Below are 20,840 nucleotides of genomic sequence, written 5' to 3'. Positions count from 1 at the left end.
ATCTGGCAAGAGTTCAAATCGGACGCCTTTCGCGTTAAGCTGTTAAGCATTTCTACTAATACTTATTACAATTATTAACGGTCCATAATTATTAACGGTCCATGACCCCAGCGGGTTAGGGGTTAGAATATACCTGCGGTAGGTATGTCTGTCGTAAGAGGCGACTAAAATACCAAATAGATTCAAGGGGTTGCCAGCGCAATATATAGCTTCTCCAACCCTATTGTGAACTTCACCTATCCATGGCGAATCCTGTTTCATTAACAGCTGAGACTCTATCGACCCCGAACTCCTCATGGAGCTAGGGGGGGAGGGAGAGATGGCCTAGAATGTTGTTGTTGTTCTTGTTGTTGTTGTTTTTGTTGTAGCGATAAGGTACTCCCCGAAGGCTATAACACTTCCCTATCGATGTGGTGGTCCTTTGCCGGATACAGATCCGGTACGCTCCGGTAACACAGCGCCATTAAGGTGCTAGCCCGACCATCTCGGGAACGATTTATATGGCCACATTACACCTTCAGGCCATCCCTCCCTCCCCACCGCCAAGTTCCATGAGGAACATCGATAACACTCCCCAAGGCCTTCGGGGAATTTCCTTCTCGGTTCAACAACAACATTAACGGTCCATATTTTGATATCAAGCATGTATGCACAAATAGTTCAAATAATAGTATGGAATGCCAACCTCTCTCTGTTTTATTTCGTAAACCTGGGCCCGTATTTGGTGTTACGATCCGAAATAATAGACCCCGTAATTAGTTCCAAAAATCATCCCGAGTGACACCCAAATTACTGCAGGAGGTCCACAAGATATTTCCAAAAATCATTCCGAACATGCCACCTTTATAATCCATACCATTCCGCAATAATCCTTTAAAAATCCAGAATTTATCACGAAATTACCCTAACATTGCCTCGAAGTATGCCGAAATGACCACGAACGCCCAACGGAGCATAAAGCAATACATTTTATTTATTGCCTCGCTCCCCTCTAAACGACGTAGCGCATAGCAAAGCCGGAGAAATGCTATCACATTTTTATGCGGTGGCTCTGCTCTATGCTCTATTCATGATGAGAGCCGGAGTGGTAGCAAACGGATAAATTCCAGAATAGAATAGAATTTTCTAGCACTGGTGCGCAGTATCCATAAAGCAGCTTTTCTATGACATAGGAGGGTAGAGGAAGCCCTTACTTAGCTGGGAATACTAGGATACTGATTTTATATTCATTGGTGTTTTCAAATGCCTTGTGTAACCACTCTCAAGAAAAATCTGATAAAATAATGAAAAGTGTGACCCGAAAAGTCATCAGTGGTTTTAAAGTGAAAACTTTTAGTTCGGAACTACAGCATGGACAATTTACACCATCTAGGACATCGAAAAGTTAAATTCGCCAGTTAAAAGCATGTAAAAGAGATAGAAGGCGAACTGGTAATGGTTCCGAATGCACTAGATGCTCAACAGTTTTGAACTAGATTTTCCGTACAGGACACCTAGTCCAGCACAAAATAGTTTTTCAGAAGAGGGAAGGCCTTAAAATTCAAAAAAATTATTTAATGGACTACTCATAAGAAAAACTATAGCTGAACTATGAAATTCATATTGTGGCGAATATTAGCATTTCAACACATCAATATGCTGCTTGTAAATAAAAGCACAACATCATCAAAGCAAGCATGTAGTCAGAAGCTAAGAGCGAAGATGAGATTATTCACACATATACATGTGTATAGCTAAATAAGCAACTATGAGGTACAACTGTTCGAGAAGGCGGTTGGCGAAACGTCTAGAGAAATAGGCGAACGAGGCAACTGAAAGCATAAAAGCTGAGGAAAAATCAGTTGTTGTTGTTGTTGTAGCGATAAGGACACTCCCCGAAGATCTCGGGGAGTGTTATCGATGTTGATGGTCTTTCGCCGGATGCAGATCCGGGACGTTTCGGTACCAAGCCCGACCATCTCGGGAACGATTTGTTATGACCACATGCGCCATACCGCCCTCCCACCTCTAGATCCATGATGAGTTCGGGGTCGCCAGAGCCTCGGTTATTAATGTAACAGAATTCGCCACTTATAGGTGAGCTTGACAAATGGGTTTGTAGAAGCTATATATTGCGCTGGCAACCTGAAAGGGTTGCGCTACGCAACTCTTTGAATCAATTTGGTATTTTAGTCGCCTCTTACGATAGGCATACCTACCGCGGGTATATTCTAACCCCCTAGCCCGATGGGGATAGGAAAAATTAGTCATTTAACACGCTATTAGTGAAGTACGCTAGTATTGTAATTGTGAATTACTGCTACCAAAGTAGTGCAAATAAAGATCATTTTACTATAATGAATAATTTAGATAATTATTCGACAGTTCAGAGGTTCGAACGTTAGCAGAATCTGCAAAACAATCACAAGTTTCCTGAAATTCGTAACAATATTAATGTGACTAAAATGGTAGACATGTTCCAACCCTTTTTGCCCGGTTCACTGAACTAATAGTTCTAAACCCTCTACTCAATAAATAACAAATACTATTTAAACCAAAATGCATAAAATGCAATAACTTCCAAGCGAAAACGCAATAATTCCAAAAGATTTCGAGTGAAAATATAATTAATATTTTTTTTAGACCAAAATTCAAGAAACAACCATCTTTCTTAATTTCAAATATAATTCTCCGATAAAGGTAAACCATAAGTATCACTTTGAAATGTGCCTCCATCTAATACTATGCAATTTTTCTCATTTATCTATGAATTTGTTATAATTCACTTCTTGCGTTTTGGCTTGGAACTTCTTATATATAAAACTAATAATTTGCTTAAAAAATGTAAAAAAACAAAAAAATTTAATTTAAAAAGTAATTAACTTTCTATATTTAACATTTATATAACCTCAGTTCTTCCTATAAGAAAAATAATTTTACAAAGTATTCTACATCGTATTTTTCGTGGCTTATTCTATATTACGTTTCAGCTGTATCACTTTTACTCTTCTCTGCGTGCTTACGCATTTTTGATCGAGTTTCTAACCATGATTTCACGAACTTTTCATATTCACGTTTACTCCGACATACTATCACTAAACTGTTTGGACGACAATCGTATCTTTCCAACTCCTGTAGGCGTTCTTTTGTTGTTTCCAAACTATGACATAAAATACGTGGTACAGCCGCAATGTCATGACGTGTAAACCCAGCTTCATTCAATAAATAGTCAATTATTTCTTTGATCTAGAAAAAGATAAATTTTAATATCTTAATTTTATCTAATTTATAACGTATGACAAACCTTTGTAACGCGCACTCGCGCAACAGCTGGATGCTTATTCACTATCCATTTGGTGCTTTCAACGTCAAATCCCAAACGATCTGCTATATATTCGTATACATCCTTTTTATCGCCTAACACATTAAGTTCGTCTAATGTTAGCTGAAATGACCTGATTTCGAGTTTTTGAGAAAAAGTTTAGTTCAGTTTAGCCAATTATTTAACCCTGTTTAAATTGTAGATCTCTTATTCAAACGAAATGTAATTACTTTTTTTGGGATTCAAGCGGTTTTTGAGCGAAATTTAAAGCTTTTAGCTACTCAGCTTCTGCCCCCCCCCCCCCCCCCCCTCATTGTTAACCTCATCTAGTTGATGCGTTCAAATATTTAAAAGGCAGGGCTCTGGTGACACCTATCTGATTACATGAGGGTGTGTGAGGGAGGTATTTACAGCTATAGGTAGTTGTGGCACTTCGTTCTGTAACGTCGTCGCGTTAAGTTCGTTTTCCCCCACAACTCAACCGCATGCCAAAAAACGGCGCTGTGCATGTGGTTGAGTATGAAATGGCGGATAGTGCGGGAATCGAAACGACAAAAAAATTTTATTAAAAACGTTTGAAAAACAAGATTATCGTACTTGGAGTAAACGATTAAATCGGAATGTAACTAAATATATAATATCCTAAATTACGCAGAAACCTACGCACATGGTTCTGGCCTTAGTGTATTACCTGTGTGTTGGTGGAGCAACTGTACAGCAATCTAAAGACAGCAAACTTATGAGAAATATTTCACAAAATAGGAACACAACATCGCCAATCACTTCTACTATCACGGATAGTATGCCGCATCGGATCCAAATGGTACGCGATCTTATTCATGAGTCAAGCTATCAAGCAGACTAAACTTTTAAAATCTCACATAAACCTGTTCGACTGATCATAGATGAGACTCATCATTCATTATAAGCCTTTTTTGGCCGATATGTTTCATTGGAAAACGTTTATCCGTGGCAAGTCCCAAGCTTAGCGCACAACCTAGGAACGGGATTTGGAGTTTGGTCGCTTTTTACCACAGGCATACTACTGAGGTTATATACTAAAACCCATAATCCGCAATTGTTTATTGATTAGACGAAGGGCCTCTTTATTCTCATCAAGATCAAACGGCTAAATTCTCTTGCTAGGGATACCTGTGTACGCTAGGAAGCAATTTTGATCTGCAAGTGAACCACAATCGAAACAGGGCAAAACACAACGGAACTTTATTTAACATCTCCACTTACCTCTGCAGTATACGCTCAGAAGCACGTATCATCCATGGCATAATCTTATCTTTTTTTGCACGTGTTGCCCTCTCCAAACGCAGCTGCACAGCTTTGGGTCTATACCGAAAAGCCCACAAATCATTTAATAAGTTTTGTGGTGAAACATTATAGTGAATCATAAGATTCAGATTTTCCTCCAGCGTTTCGAAAGCCATTTCCATTATAAACAAACGCTTGGATACATATTTTGCTATCAATCTTGGATTCACTTGTAGCATTTCACTAATGTAGTAAATGCGATTTTCATGTGGGACTCGATTCTTTTCATATACCATTATTTTAACTAGTTTACTCAGTCGTTGTGCAGTCAAGCGTAAAAAGGGGGCAAAGTCGTTTATGTCGCGTAGTGGTATAGTTGATAATAGGTCTAACTTGTCCTGCAAACGCGCTGTGAATCCAAGTTATACAAAGAAAAAGTGTATAAAGCAGTAATAAGAAATGCACATACCTGGGTTAAGTGTTAGTAACCATGGGTAGTTTAGCAAGGATTCCCTATCCACTCCTCCAGAGCAAAGTATTTCTAAAATAAGGACAAGTGGGCGACTACGATGCACCTTTGCGCGAATAATAGCTTCATTTTTTAACACATTTTCTATTTCCTTGTCGGTTAGACGATAGCTTTTGCGTAATGCCACAGCTAGATTCGAGCGTCGTGGGTCCTCCTCTGTATCATCATATTGTAGAGCAACTGTAGATTCAGTTTCAGATGTAGGTAAAGGATCTTCTGTTACCGTTGTATTATGAGCAGTTGAATACTTCCAACGAGTGGATGTACGCGTTGAATAACTTGAAAGAGGATGCACTTGCAGCTTTTCAATGTTGTAAAGTTTTGTAGCCGCAATCGATTTCGTTACTTGCGAATGTAATGATAGAGAGCGATAAAAGTTTCGCAGCAGTTGACCTAGCATCTCGCTTTGATTTATATTCAAAATTTTTTTATTTAAAACACTAAAGAAAGGGAGGAAAATTCTACAACTTTTCTTCAAAGAAATTATAGATGTACAGCAATGATGACATGATATGAAACTTCTCGCTTTCTGAGAGCGTGTGAAAATGTGCATTTTTTATAACATTGACCATAGATGCCATCATCCTCAAAATCAAATTTGGGCATTTCGGAATAACTTTGGGGTATTTTATATGGTAAAGGTTTAATTTATGATTTTCACCGAAAACTTACTCAAGATTGTCAAATGGGATATCAAAAAACTCGAATTTTTTCAGGATCACAAATACAAAAAAAAGCTTATTTTCCCCGTTAAAAATTTTTCCGTGACAACACGTGAAATTTAATTTTTTGATAGCTAAGATAAAATGTACTTATCTCTTTTCGTGCGTTAATATAACAGCTCATTTAATTTTGTTATTTCTTGTACCTTTTTTACAAATTTTTGATCCGCTTATGTAGTTGAATACACTTGAAATGAAAAATAATGAAAACGCACTGATTTTCTTGGAATTTTTTTTGCGCGGTTTACGCAACTCTGATCTTCAAGACCCATTCTTGGAAACGAATGAAGTTTGTTTACAATCGAATGAACCAATGTTTACAATTGAATGAACTTTAAGACCCATTCCTGGAAACGAATTGAGAGAGAATGAATGTTTCGTATCATGTCATCATTGATGTCAAGGCGAATCCAAGGCGAATTCAGTAAAGGTGGTGTTATCCCAACAGCTGATTGCTTCTTCTTGATAATTTCCCATACAACGCCTTGTACTGCAAGATGTCAGTTAATCGAAATCAATGAAAATTTTCTTTTGACTTGACATTCTTCTGCACGGCGAATTGGTTGAATTCGCTTTGCCACCACCTGGTATGGATTCGCCTTGGGAATTCGCCGTGCAGAAGAATGTCAAGTCAAAAGAAAATTTTCATTGATTTCGATTAACTGACATCTTGCAGTACAAGGCGTTGTATGGGAAATTATCAAGAAGAAGCAATCAGCTGTTGGGATAACACCACCTTTACTGAATTCGCCTTGATTGATGTACAGTACAGGTTTACCATAGTACAGGTTTACAAGTATGATATGTATGAGAAGAAAACAATTCCTTTCTCTTTCTAACACACTGCCGTTTGACGCTTCGGTCAGTGTCAAACTATTGTGGAACTCAGTGGAACCTGCGTGGAACATGCGTTTGACACTGAACGAAGTGTCAAAATTACCGCGGTTGCTGTAGTGGAAAGCGACGCAGGGAAACAAAAAAAGGAGCGGAATATCAGAGATGGGTTGCTGTGATAGTAAATTTTTTTGAACGAATTTAGTATGAAAATGTAGTCCACCTATATGGATCCTACAGAAAATTATACAAAAGTATTGAATTGGGGTATCTGAGGACGCGTAGTTATTCCAGTATTAAGAATACAAACGCGGGTGCTAAGTTTTTCTACCCGTTCAATAGTTCTCCGCGAAAAACAGTTTGAAACAGAGATCGACTGCAATAACCCGTCCAAAAATGTGTAAAGAGAAGTAAAACACGCGTTTTGTCCTGTTATCAATAGTCCAAAGGAGAAAAAGTATTCGAATTATTGGAAGCGAGGCAAAAACGCGTCTCTTAATACCTCCCCCGACGGTTTTGGTCGTGTTTTAGCAATCGTCCCCGGTAATAAAGTATCACAATTTGTTAATTAAAATTGACCAAAACATATGGATTTTAAAGAGAGATGTAATTAAGTGCTTTTTTGAAAGTAAATACGGATATTTCTTTGTAATTTTACGATAAAAATTTTACGCAGTTTTCGTTGGCAGCTATTACACTTTTCATGGACCTAAGAAGTACAACAGTGCCAAATAGCATCCACAAAAAAAACGAACAAGAACAAGCATTTTATCAGGTGAGCGTGGCTGTGTATGTGCGTGCTGCTACATATCCTACTTATCGACCTGTACTATGCATAGATGAATGGATTTGCAACTCTTTGTTTCGAGAGAGCGCTGTCAAAATTCACATTTTTTATAGCATTTATCAATGATGCCACTCCAAACAAAAATGAATAGATCTGAAAACGGGGATTTTTGACATAAATTTCGGCGATTATAGTTTCAATCATCTAATAAAATGATAGTTGTAAAGTATTTATTTCTTTAAACTTATTTTACAATAATACGACTAGTTAGAGTTAAATATAAACAAATCTAAGTAAAATTTACATTTCAATTAAATTACTTAGTCAAATATTGTAACGCATTTAACTCGCAGTGAAAACCATATATTCTTTCGAAATTTCAGTAAATCGGACCTATGATATAACAGTTAACATTATTTAATGGATAGCGCTTATCCTACATGTCTGGCGTCCCAAGTTCTGTGATCAAAATGGACTGGTTGCATCGGGAGTTCATATTTACAAAACCTGTTTTTAGTGATAACTTTTGAATGGGAAATAATATTTACCCTACGAATTGGAACTAATAATATATAGACTAAAATAAGTATTTTTATCCTTTTTCCGTTTGACTGGCATATTTTTTGTTCTGGCATCCGCTTCAGATGGCGCGAGGGATTTATCTGTGATTGTTGCCAGCAACAACTAGAAGATAAATCCCTCGTGAGAGCGAAAATATGAGAGCGTAACCAAAAGATTCGTATCAATCTAATCTATGAAAGAAATGCACGCACTAACTGGTGCAAAACAGCTGTAAAGTTAACTGTTTCTAAAAATATTACCAACCACTTAAATTTAGTTCATTGCGCGTTGCCAACAATCACTACAATCTGGCGATTTAAATATTCTAATCGTGTTTGTTGACATCCCTGTGGATATATTTAAAGCGAATGAAGTGTATTTCCGAAACGCTCCCTTTAAAGCGATGAATTGACACAGCCTTTTATTGCAGCAACATAGTGCCTTCAAAGCGTAGCGCGCTCTCCCATAAATAAAAATCTCGGTCGCAATATTTTAAAGAACAGCTGAATTCACAGCTGTTTGTGTTTACATTTTTTTTAAATTTTGTAAACAAAATGCTAGATATAGTGCTGCGAAAATTCCATCTTTAGGCTGATTCCTAGTTGCCTATGGGAGAATCTCAAAATTATAAAAACATTCCATTTATATTTACGCACAACATCATAGAATACTTCTATAATGTCTTATGATATGTGTTTAACACGCGGCTGCAATGTTTGCTTCTTGCTTTTAAACGAAAAGTTAAAAAAAGTATCAACGCCGAGCGATATCGAGCCCCAGGACTATAACCAATCACAGAACTTACACAAATGCAGCGGTTGCCAACTCATATACTATTGTAGTCCTGCACACCAACGTTTGGACTGGCCAATACATCGTAGATTTTGTAGGGCTGCTAACCTAATAATGACTACTTATAAAATAAAACATCCGTATTTGGTTAGCGGACAACCCAATGATGCTAACACAATGGAACGTGCCACAATACAAGTTAAATATTTAATGCGACAGAATATGGCGCGACCACTCGAATTTCACGAAGAAGAATTAACTTCATTTCCAGCTCATTGTGAAATTTGTTATAAATTTGATCGTATTCAAAGTTCTCCATGCTGTTTTGGGGTTTCTTATTGTTCTGCAGAACATGCCGCACAAGACAATGAACGTCACCGAAAGCAATGCAATTTTTTGAAATTATATTATTGTCCATATAAGGTTCGACCACAAGTGGCTCCCGAAGTAATCATCAAAGGTTTTTACAAAGCAGTGCAAGATTTGCGAACTATGGATTTAGTGGACGCCTTTGAACATATAACTGGACTAAAATTGCCCGAGGTACCGATATCCTCATTTGATAATTATCAATTGTTTGCTTGTGCGGGAGATTTTAGTTGTATGGGTAGTATTTTATTTACGCTCAGCTTTACAAATTTGGCTGAGTGCACTAATAGAAAATTTGTCATTTTCATTGTGGGCGCTGTGATGGAAGAGAGCCTTTGGTTTCGTCAAATTCATACAAAATGGTTTTTCTTGCAACATCCGAATATAATCAGACTGGAAATGCATTTCATTGGTCCACAGGCGCCAAAAGGTCTTGAAGAAAGAGAGATTACATATGAATTTTTGGTAAGTGTTGAGTTTAGATAAAAATTCGCAAGTACCCTGTAGAGTATAATTATTGCAGGATGCCGAACGTACAGTCCTATACGCGTCATATGCCATGTTATTTGAAACTTTCTCAAGGGACTACAATGTGAAACCTTCACTAATTGCTGCTTTTAACTGCGGGTTCTCTGAGTATGCGCCAGATTCGCTAGATGAACGGCAAGTTTATCACAGGGGTGTGGAGATTGTAAAGAAAGATACATGGTATCGTGGCATTTTAGAAATTTTGCAAACCTATGATGTGCCTATACTTTTTACATCGTTAACCCAAATAGAGGCTGAACTAGATTACGGAGCATTATTACGTGTGATATCAAAGGATCATTTACCAACGGAAATCACACCGCTATTTCTTGTTAAAATAAATCCTTATCGTGACCTACGTCCGTTGCGAAATTGGCAAACTTTACAAGATCAAATTTATTACCGAAATAATTATATACAAGCAGTGGTAGCCAGTATTAAACAATAATATAATAAGTTAAGTTTAAAACGAATTACCTGAATAATGCATTTATTTATTTTTTTTTTTTTTTTTTTTTTTTTTGAGATACTTTAAAACTTTGTAAACGTATTTTGTAAATTTTAGATCATAAGATAAAAAGTTAAGTTATCTAAAGTATACAATTGAAAAATGTAAATATTGTAAAAGAGAAAACTTTATTTCAGTTATACTTTTATAACTAGCGGAAATGCAGCCTCGCTAATCGAGGAAGTTTTTCCTGCTTCGCAAGAACAACCTGTTAAGAAGCTAAAGATTCAAAAATTGATTATTCCCAGTGACAGTTTGGTACCGAACAAACGGATAGCATTGCCAGAAAGGCAGCTGGTGAAAGGCCCATGGGCTCCGAATCCATCTTAGTAATAGGGTCTCACACGATACGTAAATTGCGACAGCCAAGGGCTTTTGGGATTGTTCAGCGCAGTATGCTGCGCAGGTTTATAGCTTCACAGCTTCCCCAATCCTAAAGCCGCGCGTTATTCTGGTTTTACCGTCTTTACAACGTTAACCCACCTAGAAGCTAAGCTAGATTACGGAGTATTATCACGCGTGAAATCAAAGGATCGTTTACGAACGGAAATCACACCGCTATTTTATAGCAGAATAAATCCTTATGGTGACATACATACGTCCGTTGCGAAATTTGCAAGCTTTACATGATCTAATGTATTACCGAAACAATTATATACAAGCAGTGATATCCAGTAAAAACGATAATAAGTTTATTTAAATAACAAGTTACCTGAATAATACATTTTTTTTTATGATACGCTAAGAAAGCGTGAGATACATTTTTTTTTTTTTTTTATTTTAGATCATAGGATAAATAGTTAAGTTATCCAAAGTATATAATTGAAAAATGTACATTAATTTTGTAAAAGAGAAAACTTTGTTATAATTTCGCATGATACGATAATTACGGCAGCCCAGGGCATTGGGGATTGTTCAGTGCAGTACGCAGCGCAGGCTCATCAAGTTCACAGCTTCCCCAACTCAGACAATCCCTAAAGCAGGTAGTACTATCTACTTGTAGATGGTACTATGAAGAGGAAATAGCATTTTTGTATATGTATATTTACTCAGTTTATTTAATATGAGCGAATATGAACATTTCAATATAAAATGTGTTGAGTTAATACTAAAGAATAAAAAAGAATAAGCAAAAACAGAGTTGCCAAAATGATAGTCAATTAATTCAGTGTGTGGCATTACCACTTGGTTTCATACATAACATTTTTCCTTCCTCTGCAGGAGTTAAGGTGAGAATGGAACTCTCGGTTTCCTTTGTCTGGTCGACCGCCGAGGGGCTGCCGGCGTCTCGCTTAGTTCCGGCTCTCTTTCCGGTGTCGCCTGCCGTGCTGGTGTTGAATGCGATGGCGGTGTATCGTCCTGTATTATTGTAGTGCTGGGAGTAGAGAACCCTTCCAAATCTTCTTCTGATCCCAATGATATACTTTGTGGCGATTCTATGGGTGCTTCGACTTCTTCGTGGTTTTCTACTATACCCGATGCAGCTGTGCCGTTCTCTTTAGCTGAAACCCTCGTTTCATGATGATTCACTTCCGGTGTTGCTTTATCGGGCCCCGCGTGTGACTTCCGTATTTGGTCTACATGTCTTTTTATCATTTTCCCATTGAATTGTATTTGATAGTGAAGATCCCCTAGACGGGCGTGTATTGTTCCTTTGAGCCACTTAGCAATTCGCGGGTTACCCGACAGGAAGTATACGTTTTGATTTACCTTGAACTCTTTTCCCTTTTTCTTGAGATGCATGTATTGTTTTTCCTCTACTTTCCTCGAGATTTCCTCTGGTCGAATCAAGTCCAATCGTGTTCGTAGCTGCCGCCCCATAAACAATGGTGCTGGCGAGGTGCCTTTTGTCGAATGTGGTGCATTTTTGTACTGTCTCAAGAATTCGTTTATGTTTTCCTGCAAAGAACTATTCGTGGTACCCATTGCTTTCAATGCGTTCTTGACCGTCTGTACGCTTCGCTCTGCTTGTCCATTAGTTTCCGGATGATACGGTGCTGAGTATTTGTGATATTTAACACCGACTATAATCAGGAAGTTGTTAAATTCCGCGGACGTGAAATTTGTTCCATTATCAGATACAACCGTTTGAGGAACGCCATAAGCCGCAAATACGTCGTCCAGCAAAGTAATTGTCGCGGCCGCCGTAATTGATTTAGTGATTTTCACTCTAACCACTTGCTATACGCATCCGAGATTATCAGTAGCATTGCTCCTTCGAACGGCCCCGCATAGTCAATATGAATGCGTTCCCACGGTCCCTTGGGATACTCCCAATGATGATCGCCACTTTTCCCGGGTTTGTTTGCCTGTTTTGCACATGATTCGCATTTGTTCGCCATGTTCTCGATATCATTGTCAATGCCCGGCCAGTATATGAATGAGCGGGCGATTCCTTTCATCTTGACAATCCCTAGGTGTGATGTGTGTAAATTGTCAAGCAGTTTGGCTCTGTACTTTGGTGGAATGACGACGCGATGCTCGAACATCAAACATCCTGACGATAGCATGTAACTCACTTCTGGGGACTTGTATCCTATCCTCTTCAAGCATTGACCTGTTTCCAGCAGTTTAATTATTTTACCCAGTCGCTCGCCTTTTCTGGATTCGTTTGCAATTTTGTCGGATCTTAATGGTAATTGTCCCACCTGTAATGGTTGCTGTCGTAGAGGGTGGGCCCGTGAAAGATAGTCGGCGTTCGCGTTTGCCTTTGAATTTTTATACACCACTTCGAAATCAAATCTACTCAGAAAGTCTGCGTAATTAGCCATTCTGCTAATGCAAAGTACTGGTAGAGGCTTGTCTGGTTGTAAAATTTGTGACAACGGTTTATGATCTGTGATTAGCGTGAAATGACGCGCGTATAAATATTTGAAAAATTTCCGAACTGCCCATACTATTGCCAGTGCCTCTTTGTCCATCTGTGGGTATCGCTGTTCTGCAGTATTCAGTGTTCGACTTGCGTATGCAATGGGTCGTTCAGTTCCGTTCTCTAAGCGATGTGATAGCACCGCTCCCAACCCTGTTTGACTCGCGTCCGTCGCTAGTAGAACCGGTAGTGCCGGGTTGTAGGGTATCAAGACTTGTGGAGAAACCAGCGCCTGTTTTAGATACTCAAAGGCTGAATTTGCCTCTTTGGACCAGTGAAATTTTTCGCTTTTCAGCATATCGCGCAATGGTCGCGCTCTCGTCGCCAGGTCTGGGATAAATGCACTATAGTAAGTAGCTTTTCCTAAAAACAGCTGTAGCTCCTCCACATTCGTTGGTTTGTGGCTATTCAGTACAGCTTCAATGTGTTTGTCAGATTTATGCACCCCCTGTGCGTCGATGCGATGGCCTAAAAACTCCACCGATGGAGTAGCAAAAACACACTTTGACTTATTTAAGCGTAGACCATTGCATTTGATGCGATTTAGCGTTTTCGTCAAAATCCTCAGCAGCTCTTCAAAATTTTCCGCGAACACCAAGATGTCATCAAAGAAATTTAAAACGTTTGGCACTCCTTGCAGGAGCGTCTCCATTTTTCTTTGCCAAATAGCTGGAATATTTGCTGCCCCATATACCGCACGAGTCTGTCGTACTAGTCCGTGTGTAGCTGTGTTTAATGTCAAAACATGTGCGAAATCATCGTCGATCGTAAGGTGTGCATATGCGTCGGTTATATTCAAGTGACAAAATATCGCCGCTTTTTTCATTTTATTGAACAAGTCTTCCGCTTTAGGAATCGGATGTTCGTCAATGATCATTCTTGGATTAACCGTTGGCTTGTAATTGCCAGTGATGCGAATATCTCCATTTTTTTTCGCGACTACATGTGTTGCTAAAGCCCATTCCGAATGCTCTACTCTCACGTAAAAGCCAGACTGGATTTTGCGATCTATTTCCTTGGCATACGCCTCTCTCAATGCCATTGGTATTTCGCGTGCTCGTGCGAACACTGGTGTAGCTCCCGCCTTCAGCTTCACTTTTGCAGGCGGCGCTCTCAACTTACCCGCTGTCGTGTCAAAGACTTCTTCGTAACTTGTAAGGAGATGTTGCAGCCGTTCTCGTTGATTTTCTGAAAGTTTTGGCGCGGTTGAACTTATAGAGTTAATTTGCCTGGCTGACGAAAATAGCTCCGAAAAGTTAATTTCACGTGCGAATTGTGAGATCCATACTCTGCCGCAAAGTGTATCGAAATCTTCTTGGACAACATACAGATTCAGGCGCCGCTTAGTCCTCCCCATTGATGCGGTTACTACAACCCTACCCATGCAGTTCACTCTATGCCCCGTGTAGCTTGTAAATCGTCTATCTGTTTTTAATAATCTAAAATTCGGTTTTATAGTGCGAAGAGTTTTATAATTAATAATGGCGCATGTGGCACCCGTATCAAGCTCCATCTGTATTTGCTTTCCATCGATATTTACGTGAAGCATTTTTCTGTCTACTTCTTTACATACATTAATGCTGTTCAGCTGCTGAACTGGTTCGAGCTCATCCTCTGAAATCTGGTCTAGTTTTGCCTTGCACACTTTTGCAATGTGGCCCAATTTTCCACACGAAAAACATTTGGAGCTACTGAATTTGCAGTCTTTTCTGCTGTGTTGGCCCCCACATCCGTAACAATTTGCGGATTTTTCTTTTGGCTTCTTGGTCAACTTTTCAGCATTTGCATTTCTTTTTGTTTTGACTGGTTCGTATCCCAGTTTAAACAGTGGTTCATTTGGTTGTTCCCACTCTATACACTTCAGATCTGTTGTTGCACTTTGTGTTAGTTCGATTGTGTGCGCAATTTCGTATGCCTCAGTAAAATTGTTTGGTTTTTTACTTATAACCTCATTGCAAATATAGCGTGACTCCACGCCATACAGTAACTGCTCTGTTAACATCCTATCCAAAAAGTCGCCATATTCACAATATGCAGCGCCCTTTTTTATACGAAGTGCGTACTCGGCAATCGATTCGCCTTTTTCTTGCTTACTTTGTCTAAATTTGATACTTTCAGCATACTTGTTCCGTGAGCCATCAAAATGGCGAATTAACATGGTTTTTATTTCATTGTATTTCAGCGAGTCAGGCTTCTTTGGGCTAACAAGTATTTTTAGTGCGGCGTTCAGCTCTGCCCCCATATGCACGAGTACGAATTTGTGTTGTTCCTCTTCTGGAACTTTTCTCAGCTGTAAGGCCCAATCTACGCGTGTGAAAAAATCCTGCACTGAGGATTTGTCTTCTGACTTGTATTCTGCAATACTAAACGGTGGCGGTTTGGTTGCTGCCCGCTGATTTGCGTTTGCCCCAGCACTGTGGGACGCCCCCTCTACAGCCACGCGAATTGACCCTGCCAATGCATCCATCACCCTCTTCAAATCTTCCGGTGTGAGGCTCATCTTTTTAATCCCATTTTTGACACCACTTTTGTATATGTATATTTACTCAGTTTATTTAATATGAGCGAATATGAACATTTCAATATAAAATGTGTTGAGTTAATACTAAAGAATAAAAAAGAACAAAAAAGAATAAGCAAAAACAGAGTTGCCAAAATGATAGTCAATTAATTCAGTGTGTGGCGTTACCACTTCGTTTCATACATAACAAGCATTAAATTGTTTTCATTGCTCTCACTCCACTACAAATAGCCTTTCGTTTGGAGTTTTTATTCTGTTGTTGTTGTTGTTGTAGCAGTGCTTCGCTCCACCTAATAGGTGCGACCGATCACAAATTGTCATCAATATCCTCTAACGGGAGTCCAAGGAGGGGTGTTGAGGCGTTGGTTCCACATTACAATTAAAGAGATGGTTGGTGTCATGTGGGGACACATTGCAAGCGGGGCATACATTTTGTATGTCGGGGTTGATTCTGGATAGGTAAGAGTTTACTCTGTTACAGTATCCAGAACGAAGTTGAGCTAGAGTGTCTCGCGTTTCCCTGGGGAGTATGCGTTCCTCTTCCGCAAGTTTTGGATACTGATCTTTGAGTACTGGATTCACCGGGCAATTCCTGGCACAAATGCCGACGCCTGTTTGTGGAGTTCACTGAGGACCTGCTTGTGTTTTTTTGCTTTATACGGCTGAGTTCTCAGGCGCTGTATTTCCTCATAATGCTTACGGAGATGACTCCTGAAGCCCCTAGGCGGTGTTGGCTCATCAATCAGATGTCTGTTGGGATGCCCAGGTTTCTGGGTATTCAACAGGAACTGTTTGGTTAGCATCTCATTTCTCTCCCTGATGGGGAGTAATCTCGCCTCATTATGTAGATGGTGTTCTGGGGACATAAGAAGACAGCCCGTGGTGGTTCTGAGAGCAGTATTTTGGCGGGCCTGTAGCTTCTTCCAGTGAGTCCTTTTTTAGGCTTGGCCACCATATAGGGGACGCGTAGCATGCAATCGGCTGGCCAATTTCTTTGTATGTGAAAATGAGCGTTTTTTTGTCTTTTCCCCAAGTACTGCCAGCAAGGGATTTGAGGATTTTATTACCGCTCTGGATTTTTGGTACAATTGCGGCTGCATGCTCACCAAAATGTAGATCCCGATCGAACGTCACACACAAGATTTTGGAGTGTAGGACAGTCGGTAGCGTAGTGCCATCGACGTGGATGTTCAAAGTGGTCGACATTTGGGACGTTCATGTTGTAAATAAGGTCTCGGAGGATTTAGTTGGTGATAATGCCAGGTTTAGCGAGGCGAAAAACTGGAGGGAGGTAGCCGTTTATTCTGTTGCAAATCTCATCGATCTGTGGGCCTGGGCCTGTGGCCATTATTGTGCAGTCATCGGCGTAAGAAACGATAGTAACTCCTTCTGGTGGCAAAGGTAGCTTAGATATGTAGAAGTTAAACAAAAGTGGGGATAGGACACCACCCTGTTGTACCCCTTGTTTAATTCTTCTTAATTTTGATGTTTCGTTTCTGAACTGCACCGTTGCCTGCCGACCACCCAAATAATTTGCGGTCTACCTTTTAATACATGGGGGAAGGGTAGACCCTTCCAGGTCTTCCAGTAACGTGCCATGGTTGACCGTATCAAAAGCTTTTGATAGGTCTAGTGCAACGAGTACTGTTTTATGGTGGGGGTTTTGATCTAAACCGCAATTTATCTGGCTGCTAATGACATTTAGCGCGGTGGCGGTGCTATGGAGTTTTCTGAAGCCATGCTGATGACAGGCTAGCTGCAAATTTGCTTTGAAGTAGGGAAGCAAAATGGCTTCAAGCGTCTTGGTTACTGGCGATAGGAGAGATATCGGGCGATATGACTCTCCTATGTTAGCTGGTTTCCCAGGCTTTAGTAGCGGAACCACCTTGGCCATTTTCCATTTTTCGAGAATGACGAGGTGGAGCAGTGGTAGAGCATATTTGCAAACATTGCCGAGTCTGGACACCGACCTGGCGACTGCTTCGAAAGATTCATCTCTTAAAAACTATGCTTGATTTTTACTTCTCTTTTTATAACATTATTTAAATTTTATTTTATTTTCCTTATTTTTGCGCAAAAATTCATTTTTGAAATAAGCTCCCGTCCCTAGATACCAAAATTTACACATTGATCTCTTTAAGTACGCGACGTGTCCATTGTCCATCCTCCTTTGCCACTGTGGCAACAAAACGCACGTTGCCTTGATAACCAGAAGGTATCCAAGAGAAGTCAACATTTTTTATCGGGTTTTCCTGTGCTGTCTGCGTGTGTGTGATCGTGTCCTGTACAATGTTAGAGATCGAGAATTAAATTGAAAATTTGTTTAACATTTTCTTTCATTTCATACGCACATCCTGATTTCTGGACGCAATTGTCTTTGATACATTTTCTTCGATAATATTGAATTTACCAACAGGCGCACCACTGGGATCCTGAGCTTGTATCACAAAACCTGAAAAGGCGTCACTGGCCCCGCCGCTTAGACTTAGATGGAATTTTTCATTCTTTCCATTGTTGTTGCCCTCATTCACAGGGTGAGCTACTGCAGCCGCAGGAGCTGACTGTGCTACATTAACATTACCACAACATTCTAACGGTAAGTCGAAGGATAATGAAAATGCCGGTATGACCAAGCAAAACGCGATTAAGAGAAAGCGAAACATTGCAAAAAGTGGTTGGAACAAATTTTGAGGTGACGAGATTGTTTAAGGCCGAAATATAAAATTTTGAGAATTGCTGAAAATTTAAATTTTTTAACAAAAACTTTTTTGACAACTTATTAATTTCCCAGAAAGTTGATAGGGTTGGCAAAACACTGGCAGTTCAACGTGAAGCTTTTCCGTAGACGATTTTAATCGGATACAAGAGAACTTGGAAATTTTGGTTCAAACTTAACCATCTTTAATTTTGAGGAACCTCATTTAAGCATCTAATCGTTTAATTCAAACTCCTAGAAAACCCAATTCGCTTCCCACCCACATTCGTAACCTTCGTCGTCAGAAATCCTGGCTCCTTTCTCGTCAGGTAACAAGGGCATCCTGAGGTCCGCAGCCTCCGTCTAACTAAAAGGATTATTAGTACTCACTAGTCACGTGGCACATACTCAAGGACTACCAGAAACGCTGCCCAGCAGCTCACAGATAGCATTGTGGATAAACACAAGCGGACGAAGTGGGAGGAACATCTTTGAAACCGTAGTCTCTCTTCCGGTGTTGGTAAGTTATGGTAAACCGTAAATTCGCGATCATACCGACTAAGCACAATGACAATCCCCAGCGGGTTTGGAGGTCAGAATATACCCGCTGTGTAGCATAACCCTTCAGGTTGCCAGCGCAATATACACCTTCTCCAAACCCAATTATCAACCTTACCTATCCACGGCGAATCCTGTTTCACTAACAGACGAGGCTCTGGCGACCATAAACACCTCATGGAACTTGGTGGTGGGGAGGGAGGGAAGGCCTAAAGGTTTAATGTGGATATTTAAATCGTTCCCGAGATGGTCGGGCTAGCACCTTAATGGTGCTGTGTTACCGGAGCGTACCGGATCTGTATTCGGCAAAGGGCCATCACATCGATAACACTCCCCAAGACCTTCGAGGAGCAACCTTTTCGCTACCACAACAACAACAACAACAGAGAATAGCCTTGGAGAGCAAATAGATGGTACGAAGTTCAGCGCTGGGAACGAAGACATGTTCACCCGAGTTGTAGGAAATTGTCAAAGTTTGCCAGATATCTCCATCGTCAGTGCTGGAATCATAAATTGCGTTGATTGCAGACAAATGGAAACACCACCTATTTCTCGCACAAGATCGACCACATAGGGCTAAGATATCAATCACTTTTGCCGGCAAAGGTGTTTCGGAAATTTGTAATGCATACTTTGTTTAACAAGCTCATACCGCTATCCATTATATAGATGGACAAAGATAAACACCACGCTGTAACCATTATCATAGCGTCCATTAAGACATCTTATTGACAAACCTATATAAATCAGTAAGCTCGGACGGCGAAGGGTTCTACGCAGGGAACATCTTTCCCTGTGTACTTGTTGACTTGCCGACAGTATTCAACTAATTTGGCAGAGTCACATTGGCGGAACTAATACATGCATACTATATTTGTTTCCGTAATGCATCCATACCGACTCTGGACTCAGGCGTATCGTCTGGATTATAAAACATATCGTGACGAATATTAGCATCACTAAGCTGCTACTAAATAAATGAACAACAGCAATAAAGCAGCCACTCTTATGTAGAAGGCGACGAAGAGATATCTCACACACACAAACATGTAGTCACTAGCCGAAGTAGTTACTGACACATATACACGCATATGGCTAAAGGAGAGGCGTGGACTACAGATATACATGTATATAGCTGGTAACTAACGAAGCATGAGTTACAACTGTTCGCGAATTTACTAGACCTCAGGAGAAATGGGTGAACGATGAAACCGAGAGTATAAAAGCAGCGCAAGCCGAGTAATAACTACTCAATTTTTATTTAAACACGCTATTGGTTGTGAAGTACTACTCCCAAAGTAATCTAAATAAAGTCCAGTTTGCAATATTGAATATTGGCGTGATTTATTTAACAGTTTACAATATGCTGGAATGGAAACAGACAAGGGCGGTACCGCTACTTAAGTCTGGGAAACCAGTTTAGCAAAGAGCGATGTATCGACAGATACGTGTCTTTCCGCTCGTCAATAGCGAAGACGTTTGAGATTATTCTTTTTTGTTACTACATCGTAAAACTGGCATTGGTCAATCATCTGTATGGCTTTCGCAAAATGAATTGCACTACCTTGACAAACGGGCTAAATCCCTGCAAAAATCGCGAGTACTCCATGCATGCATGTATGGAGTACTCGCTACGGACCATCCGAGTGCTCCAAAATTAACCACAATTCATACAAAAAATATGGTTCCATTAACATTGCGATGTCCTAGGACTGGACCATATACTCCAGCTCCGCATTACATCAGAGTAATCCATGGAGTACCCACAGTCCAATAAACATCGTGTAGTGATAACAATCGTTAAAAATGAGCAATGATCGGCTTACAATATGTTCGTGTAGAAACGTGAGTTGGTCCATTGCTGCATTACAGTGGTGTATAATGGTAAGTACTCCAGTGGACCGCATAATCCAACGATTTTTGCAGGGATGTCTTAAATATTCAGGTAGATAAAAGACTGAATCAAAAAGCACATTGTGTCCTATTACCCAAACAAGTAG

General features: G+C 39.9%; 2 protein-coding genes across 2 annotated transcripts; one reads left to right on the top strand and one right to left on the bottom strand.

Annotated features, from left to right (window-relative positions):
• Positions 1 to 2,840: 2,840 nt before the first annotated feature.
• On the bottom strand, positions 2,841 to 5,590 carry mTTF (mitochondrial transcription termination factor). The gene is made up of 4 exons (XM_067769475.1): positions 5,037 to 5,590; positions 4,547 to 4,976; positions 3,284 to 3,434; positions 2,841 to 3,225 (listed from the first exon to the last, which is right to left on the bottom strand). The coding sequence occupies exons 1-4, from the start codon at positions 5,494 to 5,496 to the stop codon at positions 2,959 to 2,961; spliced, it is 1,308 nt and encodes a 435-aa protein (XP_067625576.1). The 5' UTR covers positions 5,497 to 5,590; the 3' UTR covers positions 2,841 to 2,958.
• A 2,969-nt stretch (positions 5,591 to 8,559) lies between these two features.
• On the top strand, positions 8,560 to 11,337 carry LOC137242104 (uncharacterized). Its single transcript, XM_067769474.1, has 2 exons — positions 8,560 to 9,626; positions 9,685 to 11,337. The coding sequence occupies exons 1-2, from the start codon at positions 8,679 to 8,681 to the stop codon at positions 10,135 to 10,137; spliced, it is 1,401 nt and encodes a 466-aa protein (XP_067625575.1). The 5' UTR covers positions 8,560 to 8,678; the 3' UTR covers positions 10,138 to 11,337.
• Positions 11,338 to 20,840: the final 9,503 nt, after the last annotated feature.

The sequence above is a fragment of the Eurosta solidaginis genome, chromosome 2 (genome assembly GCF_040869045.1).
Source record: "Eurosta solidaginis isolate ZX-2024a chromosome 2, ASM4086904v1, whole genome shotgun sequence".
NCBI classification, from domain to species: domain Eukaryota; kingdom Metazoa; phylum Arthropoda; class Insecta; order Diptera; family Tephritidae; genus Eurosta; species Eurosta solidaginis.
This window is presented reverse-complemented; position numbering and strand designations above follow the sequence as displayed.

Excerpts from the sequence above, each read along its gene's own strand:
- mTTF (XM_067769475.1), bottom strand. The coding sequence starts at position 5,496 with ATGCTAGGTCAACTGCTGCGAAACTTTTATCGCTCTCTATCATTACAT. Across the intron at positions 4,977-5,036 it reads GTTACTAACACTTAACCCAG|CGCGTTTGCAGGACAAGTTA; the intron begins GTATGTGCATTT and ends TTGGATTCACAG. Across the intron at positions 3,226-3,283 it reads CGCGAGTGCGCGTTACAAAG|ATCAAAGAAATAATTGACTA; the intron begins GTTTGTCATACG and ends ATCTTTTTCTAG.
- LOC137242104 (XM_067769474.1), top strand. The coding sequence starts at position 8,679 with ATGTCTTATGATATGTGTTTAACACGCGGCTGCAATGTTTGCTTCTTG. Across the intron at positions 9,627-9,684 it reads AGATTACATATGAATTTTTG|GATGCCGAACGTACAGTCCT; the intron begins GTAAGTGTTGAG and ends TAATTATTGCAG.